This window comes from Sinocyclocheilus grahami, unplaced genomic scaffold (genome assembly GCF_001515645.1).
Source record: "Sinocyclocheilus grahami isolate Dianchi unplaced genomic scaffold, SAMN03320097.WGS_v1.1 scaffold2376.1, whole genome shotgun sequence".
Classification (NCBI taxonomy): domain Eukaryota; kingdom Metazoa; phylum Chordata; class Actinopteri; order Cypriniformes; family Cyprinidae; genus Sinocyclocheilus; species Sinocyclocheilus grahami.
The window spans coordinates 11,501-27,078 of record NW_015507555.1 but is presented as its reverse complement, the minus strand read 5'-3'; the positions used below and the strand labels follow the sequence as shown (position 1 = coordinate 27,078).

Genomic DNA, 15,578 nt, shown 5'->3' with positions numbered 1-15,578 from the left:
CTCTTTATATTTAGAGTGTATCAATGTATACCAAAACTCAACAACTTGATTGCTTCATCGTCTCAAAATATAAATGATATTATCTCCTGGCTCAAATCTGAAAAATATGACTGAGGCATGAAGACATTAAGATAATATTAATAATAATATTGTGATTTTCTGTTAAGCTGCTTTGAAGCAATGTGTATTGTTAAAATTTTTTTTTTTTTTTAAACTGTATAATTAAATCTGACTTGACTCAAATTTGCATATTTCATCACACAACACTGTTTTATCTGAGTGAAATGTTTATCTATTAGATTCAGTATTTCACATTTAAGTCTGTTTAGTTAAAGCTAAATTCAGTCTGAAAGTTTCATATTAGCAGAAATGGAAAAAAAGTCCTTCAACCACACGCTAATGACGCCTTAGCAGTGTCTGTGTCAAATGTCGACCACAAACATCTAGCAAGAAGTTCACATGGAACCTATTTGTCCACCAGCAGATCTGCACAGATGTAAATAAATTAGCCTCTATTTATGGAATGAGGATGCAAAATGTTTCTTGTTGTTTTGGGGATTTGTTTAAAAGCAAAACATTCTTTAAGAGTATATATATATATATATATATATAATCATAATTGCTATTGAAAGTATTTGAACTAATTTGGCCTCATTGATCTGAGTTTATGCGCCTCAGTTTTTGGGTGAAAAAAAGTGTTATTTTTGGATAATTTTGGCAATGTTCACTTAAAACCTGAGGTCCATAAGCTCAGCTCAATAAGGCCTATGATCAATCATTTCCAAAAAGAAACGTAAAACCTGTGATAATTGAAAACAAAAAAACAAAAAAACAAAGTTGATAAAAAAGATTGAATCCAATATTTGGTAATAATATAGCAAAACTAGAAATTTATAACAAAGTTTTTTTTGTAGGCTGGTCATTTTTTTTAGACTGGGGAAGTAGAAAATGTTTGGGGAAAAAATACCCAAAAATTGTCCAATGTTTGGGAAAGTTGTTATATCCTGTGTGAGCAAAGTCAGTATGTTTTAGTCCAATGTGAGAACTTGAATTAGCATTTTCATGAAAAATAAATCCTCTCTGGGTCAAAATAGCCACAACACAACTTGAGGGTTAAAAGGAACTACACTATTAAAGTATATTATTATTTGTTATAACACTTATTAATTTTACAAATTTATTAGCCATTAATAGATTTAACACTTGCCTTCTTTATCAGTTTTTCTACATTTCCTGCAAATACAAGAGATCCCGACTGCAGCAACAATCAGCAGCGATCCAGCAGCAGCAGCAGCAGCAGCAGCAGCAGAGATCGGCACTGCTTTAGATGCTGAGTCTTTAACAATACAGAGAGACAGTCATCAGTGTGTTCAACTGATAAGTGAACATCAGAGTTAGTAGTATTTTGCTGCCTTACATTTAAATTAATTTTCAAAGTTTTTAGTTTATTCCAATTTCTACTGTGGCTTACAGTAAAATTACATTGAATGTGTTTTCATTTCAAGCTGAAAGGCAGCAAAGGGTGGTGATGTTCTATAGCTAGGCTTATAAATATGCACATATGTATATAATTAATCCAAACGATAGAGATGTTTGTTGAATTTTAAAAAAAGAAAGAAAGAAAAAGAAGGAGCATAGCTCAAGAATTGTCAAGAAATGTTGAACATGAAACCAGCTCGAGTCATTATAATCAACTAAAATCATAAACATACACATAGTAAATAAACACATCAGTGCTGCTGTACCTGAACATGTGAGACAGAGTTCACTGATGTCCAGATGTGTGGTCTGGTTGCTGATGGGATTGTTGAGCACACAGCTGTAGCTGTTTTTCTCCTGATATTCCACCTCCAGAGGTAGAGAGAGACTGATGCTGAGATCAGACACACTGATGCTGGACAATAAACTGTTTCCTTTGTACCAGGAGAGAGTCACATGACCCACATTCAACACTGAACACACCAATGAACAAAATGATGATGATGATGATGATGATGATGAAGAACAGTTTGAAGAGTTACTGCTGATGACAGGAATGGGCAGATGAGCTGAGAAATATTAGAAACATCGGAGTAAATCATGCTGTTTCTTGTGGTGTTAAGTAAGATTCTGTGATGTTGTTCAGTGAGTGTTTGTGATTTCAGATTTTTTTTTTTTATTACATGGTCTGAGATGCCAACCTTGGAATAATTAATCAAAAGAAAACTCTTTAATATGTTTAAAATTAAAGTAAAAATGAATGTGTATCTCAAATGTTGTCATTTTTAAGACTGAAAAGGCTGTATATACTGATATTTACAGTAACTCACCATAGACAGTGAGACTGAAATTTTTGCTCACACTGTTGGACTGTAGTTGATAGAGTCCAGCGTGTTCAGTTGTGATGTTTGTGATGATCAGAGATCCAGTTTGATCGTCCAGCTTCAGTCTGTCTCTGAATCTCTCATCAAGAACATCATCATATACAGTCATGCTGCCGGCCATTACATTGATTTCAGCTATTAAAGTGTTTTCAGATCCAAACCTCCACAGAATCAGATCATCATCCATCATTTCAGTGAAACCAGAGTTTAGAGGGACTGAATCTCCTACCGTCATTGACACTGACTTCACTGCATGAGCACCAAATTTACCTGTAGAAAAAAGGAAGATTTGTCAGAGATTAAAAGGTAAACAAATTCGTGGCGGTTAAGTAGTTTGTATATTTACATAAAAACACGTGTCCTTTGCAATAAGATATTCTGATTCCACACAAATAATCAACAATAAAACAATTTATGGGCAAAGAAGTTACTTTGAGAATGTAAAACTCTCATTACTTTACATATTTAATGGGATATTCACATGAATCCATTTTTATGGAGTTGGTGAGATCATATGAACAGGCTGACTAAACTTGTCCTTAATTTGATTTCCTTTGATGATAGACCTAAATCCAATAATATCCCTGCTCGATTTCAGAATATCTTTTTTAATGGATAGCAAATGCAAATCTATCTTATTATAATATAAAGCAAAGCTTGAACTAAATCAGCAACAACATTAAATTAAAAAGCATAAAACATACATTTCCAACTTACCTTCCAATTGCAACAAGCACAAGCAGAACAAAAGGACAACATGAACCATTTTCTTTGAGCATGCCGACATTATAATGAAAATCTCTAGAAGCAGGCTGTTTAGACAGAAGTGTGATATAAGTGTGTGTGTGTGTGTGGATCCTCCCCCAACAGGATTCGACCACCCTTCACTGACCACACACTAGGGTTTCACTTAAATTACAGCTAATACAGCATTTATTAAGACTCAGTGGCATAACACATTCTCCAACCCAGGCAGATGGTATATAATTATTGCAGCTTGTTATTTCAGCCTGCCATTATTCTTTGAGCCAGTGTCTCTCTGCGTGTATACCTATATATTACAGACCAGAACAAGAAGAATTAGTGTCATGGAATAAATGTATAACTTCACTTATAATGCTCAAGCTGTGTGGAATATGTTAGTGTCCATGGGTGATACGTAAGAATAATATTGTGTACCTTTGACTCTTTTTGGACTATTTCTCAAACATCAGTAAAGCTGTTTTGTTTTGTTTTTTTGTAAAAAGGAAGTCAGAATGTGAGGTTCATATTTAAAAGAAAGGAAATGAAGACACTTTTTACCCACAAACTACTGACACACGCATAAACTCGCATCCAATAGTACGCACAGGTTTTCCAGCCATCTGGTCAAACTACATTTCTCTGTAAATAAATGTGACCACAGAATGTTTCACTTTGACAAACAGAGCTGCTGTGGCATTAGGTGATTCGCGTTCATTCTCTTCGCCAGAAAAAAAAACTACTTTTTTTTGTGTAGAAAAAAAACTTTTTTTTTTCTTTTTTTTTTTTCTTGGCCTGTTTCATTTGAGTGTGTGAAAAAATATTGTCTGTGTTCGAATGCAACCACAGTGGTGGGCTGAAAATGTTTCTTATTTTGTCATTCTTATGTTTTCAGGATTTTACACATTCGGGCCTATTTACAAATCAGTTGTGAACATGTTTTGAACAATTTTCTCATGAAGCTGCACTGATATGCTATATAGCAACTACATAAAAATATATATATTAATTGAAAATGTGCAGCTTGCTTGTGTTAAAAGTTGCTTCGGACAAATTACGCACGTGCGTAAATGCATCACCCACATTCACAGGATAAAGTGAGGCTACTCCATGAATTGCATCGTGATTCAGTCCATTACAACAGTTTTCTTTCGGCGAGCTTCCCGTGAATCAGACAGCACTTCCGTTGTTATGTTTTAAGTCCACTTTACTATCTCTGGCAGCATGCACAAAGGACAGTTTGAACGAAACGAAACGAAACAAAACGAAACGTAACTTTGCATTGATCACGTGATTTTTGGAGAAACGACTTAAAATAAACAGTAGTTTATTTATTTATTTTTATGTGCATCAAGAGATCATGCAATGCATTTTAGTCCATCAAGGTTTAAGTGTCTGAGGCTGTAAACAAATATTTTCCACCTGAAATCTTCTATCTGTGATGTTTAGTTTAGTTTCTGTTTCCATTGCCATGGAGTTTCCATTCTTGCTGGTATGTTCGTTATTCCTTTGTTCCAGTGTCTACTGTATGTTTTCTGTTCACGTCCTCTGACTGGGAATAATTTGTTTCTATAAGTGTGTTTCAATATGAGTGTTCGACTTGAAACAGCGCTGCGCAGGTCGATCGTTGTATGACATCAAATTACCATGAGAGCTCTGGGGCCCTATCATACACCCGGCGCAAGGCGTTGCGCAAGTGTTTTTTGCTAATTTTGGCCCGACGCAGTTCTCATTTTCCCATCCTGCGGCGCATTGTTTAAATAGCAAATGCATTTGCGCCCATTTGTGCGCCCATGGTCGTGCTGGTCTAAAAAAGAGGTGTGTTCAGGTGCATTGTTGGCGCGGTGCTATTTTGAGGCAACTGAGAATAGACTGCGCATTAGACCAACTGAAACCTGGTCTAAAGTCTGGCGCAAAATTTTTTATTTGTTATTTAAAGAGCGCAATAGTAATATGTGGCTATAGGCGGGTGCACAACACGTCTACACTTTGCTTATTACACACACAGGGACGTGCAGCAGCACACAAATATTTTTAAAAATGAAAAATTACATTCTGCCATGTAAATAGCGAACCCGCCATGGCGCGAGCGCAACTGGCATTTAAAGGGGATGGGAGATGAGACTCTGATTGGTTTATTGCATGTTACGCCCAAAAAACACCATGCGCCTGGGCGCGCCGACCGTTTTACCATCGTTAAACTAGCAAAAGTTGATTCGGACATGCCCTGAGTGCACCAGCACCGTGCGCTTTAGACCATGTGCTTAGATCGTTAAAATAGGGCCAGACGGCTCCTACACCGATCGGTCTGCACAGCTCTGCTTCAAGGCGAACACACTCATCACGTGGTACAAGTAGGAGCTCTGAAGGTGCGTTCACGCCATATCATAATTACCGTGATTACGAGATACCAACTTGTAGAAAGCGTTCACGTCCTTGTAGAACTCGTAATGAACTGTGAACTGGGAGTTTTCTGAGAGCTACAACTTCTACCACCTGACCACCTTAGATTCTTTTGGCACTATGTTCAGGCATTGATACGCTTAGTCCGAGTCCAAGAGTGTGAACAGCTACAAGTAGAACATCATGTATTATCATCTCGATATTACATGGCGTTAATGCAACATCAGAAAAGTCCCATTTTTCAAGCTGGAATTACGAGCTCTGTGAGGACATGAACACTTTTTACATGTTGAAATATCAAAATTAAATAATTTCAACATGGCGTGAATGCATCTTTAGCTTCGCTTCTCCTCATTTTGCCTACCTGCCATGACACTTTCTACCAGATTTCCTATAATCCAACAAATTGCCATGGTGTTGAATTCCTTTTAAAATGCACACACTCACTTAAGTAATTATTGTTTGTTTTTGTCTCCAGGTGTGGTTGAATCGAACTTGGTGTCAGTGATGGAGGGAGTTTCTGTCACTCTAAAAAGTGATGTTACCAAGCAAGGACGTGACAAGATGCTGTGGTATTTTAACGACACTCTCATTGCCCTGATCAATGGAGATCCTACTAAGAGTTGTCTGTACGATGGTGAAGGCGGGGTATTCAGAGACCTACTGAAAGTGGACTTTGAGACCGGATCTCTGACCATCACAAACATCAGACCTGAACACACTGGACGCTTTGAAGCAAATTTCATCAAAAGCAAGAGCTCAGGAACCAGCCAAAGCTTGAACCGAAACGGCAAGTGTGACAGCACAAAAGTCATCAAAAAAATGATCAACATCGGCGACACAGTAAAGACATTCAGTGTGTCCATCAGTGGTGAGTCATATAGTGTTGATTCAGTCATTAGTGACGAGTCATTCAGTCATATGCCCTGCTGCAATTTACAAACAGTTACTATTGAACTCATTAATTGATTGAATGTGGACTATCTGAACACAATCAAACCGGTTCAATCTCTTTTCTTGAATATATAAAAACAACTTCAAAATACATTTAGAGTATTTTTCAGTAGACAACTTTTGTGAATAATTCAAAATTGTAATGATATTTAAACTATTATAATTGCTCCTTTAAGACCCTTTATCAAATATATTATTATAATTGATCACTTTGACTGTTAATATGTTGTTGTTGTTGTTTTTTTCCACAATGCAACCAATATTAGTAACAAAACACTGCAGGTTTTTCCTTTATTACTTTCCTTTTGTTTACTCACACTAATGACTGTCTGTCTTTCTCTTCAGGACTGTTTTTAAATCTTAAAGCAGCGATATGTGCTGGTGTTGGTGTTGTTCTGCTGCTGGCTGCAGCTGTTCTTGGTGTGATTTACTATCGTCACAGGAGCTCTAAAATGGGCAAGTATCACCTACAGCTACTATAGTGAGAGGAAAACAATCTTTTTAAAGCAAAATTAGTGTTTAATTGTCTGTGTGATTTTTTTTTTTTAACAGAAGACATTGAGAAGAACAAGTCTGAGCAGCTGTTGAATGTTCCAGTATGAGGTAAGATACTGTATTACTGTAGCATGTCTAAAATATACAGTATGGTGCTGTGATGAGTCAGTAGCTTGATGATCCATCTGCAGTTTATTAGACAAAAGCAGTACAAGGCAGGGCAGTAAACAGTAGTAGAACAAGATAACCAACAGTAGACGTAATCCAGAGAACAGGCAGAGAATTGGGGCAGGCGGCGAGCAAACACAGTAGATAAACAGGCTAAAGGGGTCGGGGCTGGCAGCAAGAATCAGAAAACGAGATAAACAGTCCAGGTCAACAAACAGGCAGGCAGAATAACAGAAACCGCTCCGAAATGATCACCAGGGCAAATCAAGACTTCGCACTGAAGAGCAGATAAGAGTGCCTTAAATAGGTGTGTGAGATAATTGAAGACATGTGCAGGGTGATCAGTTCCAGGTATGAAGGCTGATGGGAAATTGAGTCCGAATGAGGTGGTTAATACTCAGGTGAATGCTTCCTCTGGTGGTGCGAGAGACGTAGTGCGGGAGCCTCATTTGTAACAGGTGCCAATGGCATCTTAAAATCTTCACCAATTATACAATTATAAATATCCCTTTCCTCAGTGTGCCAGTAGGAGAAATAATTTCCAAAAATAATTTTTGCCATTAATCATAATATTTCCTCGATCACTGATGTGAAGTGATGATCACTATTTAATGTTTTAAACTCAATCTACGAAATATACTACTTCATTATAAAGAAAAACAATAATCGTCATAATCCAAAAAATACAGTATATACACTGACTATACTATATTTACTACACTGAAAAAATTTTCAACTTTTCTTTGAACTTTTTGAACACTAAAGGTTTAGATTTGATTTAATTATCATGCACTTGAGATTTTTTCTTTTGCTGCTGAATTATTTACTAACATAGTTATTTTCTATATTTACTATACTATATTTACTACACTGAAAAAAGTTTCATTCATCCAATTAAAAATATTTAGGGTAATGATTCACATTGCCCCTAAAGGGCAAGTTATTTATTTTTCATTGGCTCAAGTTAAAAAATATAGATGTGAATCATTACCCCATTTTTTTTTTATTGGATGAATGAAACTTTTTTTTTCACTGTGATATAGGATAGTAAATATAGAAAATAACTATGTTGGTAAATAATTCAGCAGCAAAAGAAAATATCTCAAGTGCATGATAATTAAATAAAATCTAAACCTTTAGTGTTCAAAAAGTTGAAGAAAAGTGGACAAAATTGTAGCCAAATCAGGTAAAATGTTAATTTAAAAAACACATTACAAATGATTAAATTCTGATAAAATATATATTTTTAATAAAAATATACTATAAAATTAAAAGATAAGGCAACAAATTAAAATCTAAGATTATATTATATATTGTGTAAGATTATAAGATTTTCTCTAGTTGATAGAGTCCAGCATGTTCAGTTGTGATGTTTGTAAGGGTCAAAGATCCAGTTTGATTGTCCAGCTTCTGTCTTTCTTATATAATAAGATATATAAAAAGATAGATTTTGATGTATTATCTTTTAATTGAAACTCTCCCATGACATGTGATTCATCTTAATTTGTCCACACACATTTATTACAAATCTTATGTTCACATTTCTTACAACACTATCGAGGGTTTTCATGGCTTCTCTTTCAGTCTTTCAGTCAGTAAGAGGTAGTGATTTCTTGGGAAGTCAGTTGTTGCTTTTGACACATGTGTGGTGCTGTAACCTGTTTCATCAAACCCTGTCAGTGAAGATCATCCACATGGGCCTTTGGTGGTTGGACTCAGATGATTGTTGCTTGCAACAGACCGTTCTTCATTTTATACTAGCACTTTAAATATTCCAGGCACAGAAGAATAGTGTTTGTGGAGCAGGTTTATCTGCTGTTGTCTCTTGAAGGTTGAGATGGTCTCAGAAGATCAGATGGACGTTGAATGTTTGAATATTTCTGGAGTGGAGCTTCTGAAACTCATTGTGATGGAACCACTAGGTGGCGGTATTCACTGTAGTGACTATTGACATGGAAAGGTTTTTCTTTCTACTTGTATTTACAAACAGTCTGCTTGTAGCATTCTTGATCATCTCAAATTATACAGCAAATGCTTTGTGATCATTAGTAAAATGCAAAAAAATCTGTTTAAATGTGACTTTAAATGTTGTAAAAAATATACTGTTAAAATGATTTATCTGAACTAAAACGTTGAAACTTTTGCGGCACTTCTACTGTTACAGAGCACAGCAGATGCGTCTGGACAATCATTTTTAAAATAAACGGTTTAAATGCTGTAAAAATGAACAGTTAGTGTAGCCCAAATAAGGGCTTTAGAAATCTCCCTTCTGATCATATTTATTCATCTACATGAGAAAAATGAAAATGTATGTCTATCATGGTAAATTAATACGTTTGCTGTTAAATGCCCCTTCAGAATGGCTGATGTCTTTATTATTAAATTGTGTTTTAGTGTGTTTAATTTAATTATAATTCATTGAGCTATTATGTAAGAATTATGAAACATCATTCATCATATCAGTTGGTAGCCTACAGACAATTACAGTACAATCATTCAGCCATTCAGTTTATTGCTATTATAACACAGTTAAAACAGTTCATAACGAAAATACTGGAAATCAACATAAATCACACATTATGAAAATGGTGTATTGACAAAGAAATATGAAATGCGTGGCAGTGTAGAGAATGAAAGGAAATATTAAAAACGACTCATCGACACTAGATGGCATCAACGTAAGCAGTATTCAGAGGTTTTGAGAGATGAACCATTTTATGATCCAAGAGAGGAAAGCACTGATAAGCAAAAGTTTTGACAATACTGAACAACACATTTAGACCACATTATCTTTTGAACGTAATCATGTTTCATTCCTCAACTGAAATTGAAAATCATTTATACTTTTTTTTTTTTAGAAACTTCTATTTGCATCCACATATCAAACTTATTGTTTGCTTTAATAACGGTATATGTTCATCTTTACAAAACTCCAAGATATGTCACAACATTTATGATATCTGTTTCTTGTCTTCTCCTCCTGTAGCTCTGATGTCACGCCCAGAAAAGCAGAGACGACCAATCAGATCACAGCTTCAGTAGAACCACAACAGTGGACGTGGATGTGGTGAAAAAAGCCAAAAACATGTGTTTTGATACTTTTGCCTGTCTATAGCATGAGAAAAAAATATAGCATAATGCTGCCATCAAGACAACGTCTTTCTCAGAGTGGTCCCTGCTTATTTCAGCAAGACAACGCCAAGATTCATTCTGCACTTGTTACAACAAAACGATCAAGTGATTTTCCTCCATACGAAATTTTAATTGCACTGCATACATACATACATTTATGCACTTTAGCCTTTGTTTCATACATAACATCACTAGTAAATGATCTTAAAACATGTTTAGTTTGGTGTAGATGGTCTCTCTGACTAACCAGCTAAGTGTTCAAACTCTTTAAAAGCATCAAACAGACAGCTACCAGCTAAACAAGCTTATGTTGGTTTAAGATATTTTTCAGCAGCGCTAACAAGTCCAACATATTCAACTTTAATCATGTCTGATCATAACTGCATTGTCAATATCTTATCCCACCTTTGGAATTTAAAGCACACATCATCCTGGGATAGCACTATCATGTAACCAGGAACAATGTAACCATTATGTAATACGTGCCATTTATTCTTTACTTTATTTTATGTGTCTCTGTTTCTTAATTTTTGTTGCATTGATTTATGAGGTGAACACCAGTTAAAACAATGGGAATCTATTTTGTCCTCACTCTGTTTGTGTTTCTCGTTGATGGTAAGTCGCTTGACTTTGTATTTACAACCCTTTCTCTTTTAAGTGGACAGTTTAATTTCACATCAAAGCTGTCTTTCTTTGTCTTGCTTTACTCATAATTCCCTGAAATTTAGTACAATTCAGGAATTTGAAGGTCCATGATTTTAGTCTTAAAGAAAACTTTTTTTACATGCAGGATTGTATTTCTTAGTTACTGTATAATTGAATTTATGCAGAATTGCATTTATGTCTCTGTATTTCTAGTATGCTTTAAAGCAGTTCGAGAACTGCAGAATCTGAGCAAGACGACTAAAGACCAATGCCCAATGTCACTTTATAGATATACAAACAAACAACTTGCCTTTTTGATCAGTTTTTCTACATTTCCTGCACGTGAGAAATATCCCGAATGCAGCCACAATCAACAGAGATCCAGCCACAGCAGCAACAGAGATCAACACTATCAGATACAGAGAGCCTGTAATAATAGACAGACACAATCATTAGTGTCAGCCTGATCTGTATTTAAGTGAACATCCCACTCAGATTTTGCTGCTTTACTTGTTGACATCATATAGTTGGTTTACTGTTTGCTTCTGATTCAGATTCTGATTGTGAATTTGATATTCAATTCAATTCAAATTTATTTGTATAGCGCTTTTTACAATACAAATCATTGTAAAGCAGCTTTACAGCAAATTAAGTTTCTACAATATTTAGTAGTAGCTAATCAGTTGTGACTGTCAGTTAATGTACATATGGCAGAAATGTACGGAAAAATCAATTAAAGACGAAATCAAACAGACGATGAACACTATTAAAAGCAATTATTATATGATGCAATCAAACTTATACTGTAGCAAAATGTGGTAGTTCTGTATGTTGTTTCAGGGTTGGCATCATCTGAGGTCCTCTGAGGGGTTGGCATCCTCTCTTCTCAGATATTCTGGATCCATGTTATGTTTGCTATAGGCCTTTTTGTCACTTCCTGGCTGGAGTGCCATGTTTGTAGTTCTTTGTAGTTTTATCAGGTGATTGTCTGCCCCAGGTGTACCTCATTTGCATTCACCCTTTTGCTTTTTCAGTTGTCGAATGTCGATGTGTTTCTGTTCCCTACAGTCCTTGTTTCTTGTTTTGACTTTAAGTTTAAAAAATAATATCCTCTTGCATTTAGATCTGTCTCTTTGCCTGCTTTCTCTTCTACTCCACCATTATTACAGTGTCACATTTACATTCACATTTGCATAGTCAAATTTAACAGGCAAAGTCAGAAAAAGTGGGACTGAATGTAAAGCGTGTGTGAAAGCTACACTTATTCTGGGTTGTGGACTACTAGGCAACGAACCAGTGCTAATCTAATGTTTTTGGCCTGTAGATTAATATAACATTTAGTTCTGTCTCACAACTACATTCCAAGCAGCTCTTTTTCGTGTGTATATTTTTATTCACAAGTTCAGTTATAAAGCAGCGACTAGATACAAATGCACTGTGTGTGTTTTGTGTAGCTTAATGTGTTATTGAACAGCTGTTGGTTAACAGATCAGTGAATAAACACTAATCTCGCCATTGTCATACCTGAACATGAGTAACAGAGTTGAGTGATGTCCAGATGTGTGGTCTGGTTGCTGATGGGATTGTTGAGCACACAGCTGTAGCTGTTTTTATCCTGATATTCCACCTCCAGAGGTAGAGAGAGACTGATGCTGAGATCAGACACACTGATGCTGGAGAATAAACTGTTTCCTTTGTACCAGGAGAGAGTCACATGACCCACATTCACCACTGAACACACCAATGAACAATATGATGATGATGATGAAGAACAGTGTGAAGAGTCTCTGCTGATGACAGGAACAGGCAGACGAGCTGAAAATATGAGATAAATCAGATTAAATAATGTTAGTTCATTGTGTTCAAACAATATACTATTGTGATTGCAGTTTTATTTTGATTTTTTTTTTTTTATATACTAACTTCATAATAATAAATCAAATTATTGATTTAGTAGAGTCCCGGGTCATGCTCACTCATATTTATTTGTTTGTTTGCTTATATATTTATTTTTTGTGATATGGTGTTTTGTGCCATATCATCTATGCAAAGTTGGTGCAATAAAGTAACATCATAGTTAACAATTACTTGTTTAGGATACATCTTTGTAATGTATTTTATATTATTTAGTCACTTATGGGCTATAGTTTGAATTGTTCTAATTCAACATGCCATGGGAAGTCAATCTATAACATTTTCTTATATTGATATTGTTTATTTCTTACTCCTTAACAGTTCATCAGGCTCTCAATGCTTTAATCTATGCAATATTTTGGAATATCTGAAGGCCATGTAGCATAGTTCTTAACTGTAGCATTTGTTATAATAAGACTAGCCTATTAATCTTTACCAGGCCAATAATGACTTTTTTTATTTTTATGAATTAATATAGCATGTGTTATGAAGAAACAACCGCCTGCACATTTAGAACCATTAGCTACAACATGCCACAGTTGTAATATAAATCTATAGGGGAAAAAATCTATTCTCTTAACAGATCATCTAATATAAATTCTATACAACAAGTTAGACTAAATTTTGCACACTAAATAAGCCTACAATAAAACGTGATAAATTCTAGTAAAGGTGGTCATAAATAGTTGAAAAAGATTGTAACCTAATATATGTGCTGGTTCAAGGCTGTTTTCTCCTCTTTTCATCAGTTTATTTGCCTTTTTTTAGAAAACATGCTTTTAAAGAGACTCAGTGCTTTTACTTTCATTTTTTGACTAGACTATGCGCAATAGGCTACGCGATATGCATGTTTTAATTTGACACACAAGATAACGATTATTGTAATTTGGGTTCTCTTTGGTTTGGAAGAACGAAGGAGAAAATACATAAGTAGATCAACGGAGCATCGCCGTTTGAATCTGCTCTAACAGAAACCAAGGTTGACATGATGGGATGCTATTTTGTGCCAACTCTTTTTATTTTCCTCGTTCATGGTAAGACGCTTACATTTGTATCCTCTGCCCTTTTGGTTTTCAGTGATGGAAAATGGCGATTTCACATCAACTCTTGGATTGTATTTGTCGCTGTTTTAAATAATTAAATAGGCTATTTTAATAATACAGTGCCACGATTGTCCTTATTCTGTGTTTCGGGATGGCATTTATTTTAGGTAGCCAGTTCCTGTTCTGGAGAAGGAAATTGCGAAAAGCGACACATGAATGTTAGGTTAGTTTAGTGACAATGCATAACACATACGGACGTGTAGTCTAGAGAGAATGTGTAGCCTGCATTTGACTGTCATCGGCCTGATTAAGCACATTGAATATATGAGTTCTTTCATTTTCTACCAGATTTCTCAAGGAAAAAGGTTGAGTGCTAATTCAATGGTTCATCAACATAAAACTGGATTTCTGATGCGCTGAAGGTTAAATTGACTCTGCTCAACATTTTCAGCAGAAATGTTTTAGGGATGATTCAATTTATGACGTTATTGATACCCCTGCAATGGTTGTCAGGATTATAGACAGTTTTGGTTTTGTTTTGTATTGTATCCTATGTGTTGCGTGTCTGTTTCTGTGGTATCTGATTAGCCAACACCCGTTTCTGTTCTCCCTGATTACACTTCCTGTATACTGACCTCCTTAGAAAAAAAAGAAGACAATGTTTATGTGGGGAAAAAAGTGAAGTCAAACTGTGAAATGGATGGTAATGTGAAAGACAAATTGTTGTGATGAAGGATGTTATTCAAGCAATAATGTTCCTGTACATTAGAGGAGCACAGCATGTATATGCTTACAATTGGTTAAACATGGTTACATTATGTATATTATGCCACAATAGTAACATTCTTGGGTTCACAAAGTTCATTGTTTGGGGAAGAGGAAATGTAGTGATATCTGATTAGTGAGATCACTAAGCAGGGGGTCTGGTACTGTGTGAGTGTTCAATAAAGTTCAGTTACGTACCTGCTACGCTGTGTGATCAGTACGCTGCATCGGCTCATCCATGAACGCAACACCTGTGAAACTTGCCAGGTGTTTCCCTTCCTACAGGTTGAGACACTGGGATGGACTCCAGCGTCTCTACAATAGGACAAAGGTTCTTGACTGAATGTTTAAGAACCCTTTATGACAAACAGGTTCTTTATAAGGAGAAATATCTTAAATGATTGCTTACTATTTTCATGTTTAACATGTTCTTTTTTTTCTAATGATGAAGCATGCTTATGAACTGTTTTATTCATAACACTTCATTAAAATTATATAAAATAAACATTATTGAGTAACTATATATTTGTGTTTCCAGGTGTTTTTGGTGAGGATGTGGTGACGGTGATGGAGGGAGATACAGTCACTCTACACACTGATATCAACAAAAAAGAACATGACAAGATGCTGTGGTATTTTGAAGACACTCGCATAGCTCTGATCAATGGACATCCCAATATGAGCTGTTTATATGATGGTGAAGACGGGAGATTCAGAGACAGACTGAAGGTGGACTATAAGACTGGATCTCTGATCATCACAAACATCACAACTGAACACGCTGGACGTTATGAAGCAGAGATCATCAGAAGCGAGAGTTCAGGCAAAAGGCAAAGTTTGAACAGAAACCGAAGGTGTGACAGCAAAAAAATCACCAAAAAAATCAGCATCAGTCATGATGATACCATGAAGACTGTAGCGTCTGGACCAATCCAACACACTATATATTCTCTTT

At 35.6% G+C, this 15,578-nt stretch overlaps 2 protein-coding genes across 2 annotated transcripts in view; one reads left to right on the top strand and one right to left on the bottom strand.

Annotated features, from left to right (window-relative positions):
• Positions 1–1,196: 1,196 nt before the first annotated feature.
• On the bottom strand, positions 1,197–3,134 carry LOC107574896 (SLAM family member 9-like). Its single transcript, XM_016261316.1, has 4 exons — positions 3,081–3,134; positions 2,310–2,633; positions 1,746–2,048; positions 1,197–1,336 (listed from the first exon to the last, which is right to left on the bottom strand). Exons 1-4 carry the CDS (start codon positions 3,127–3,129, stop codon positions 1,197–1,199), a joined length of 816 nt encoding a protein of 271 aa, XP_016116802.1. The 5' UTR covers positions 3,130–3,134.
• Positions 3,135–13,592: 10,458 nt separating this feature from the next.
• Positions 13,593–15,578, top strand: part of LOC107574898 (uncharacterized) — a 3,834-nt gene continuing 1,848 nt past the window's right edge. The window contains exons 1-2 of the mRNA XM_016261319.1: positions 13,593–13,849; positions 15,162–15,541. Coding sequence (XP_016116805.1) covers positions 13,801–13,849; positions 15,162–15,541 — 429 coding nt within the window. The 5' untranslated portion in view covers positions 13,593–13,800. The remainder of the gene's footprint in view (positions 13,850–15,161; positions 15,542–15,578) is intronic.

Excerpts from the sequence above, each read along its gene's own strand:
- LOC107574896 (XM_016261316.1), bottom strand. The coding sequence starts at position 3,129 with ATGGTTCATGTTGTCCTTTTGTTCTGCTTGTGCTTGTTGCAATTGGAA. Across the intron at positions 2,634-3,080 it reads GTGCTTGTTGCAATTGGAAG|GTAAATTTGGTGCTCATGCA; the intron begins GTAAGTTGGAAA and ends TTTTTTCTACAG. Across the intron at positions 2,049-2,309 it reads TTTCAGTCTCACTGTCTATG|CTCATCTGCCCATTCCTGTC; the intron begins GTGAGTTACTGT and ends AATATTTCTCAG.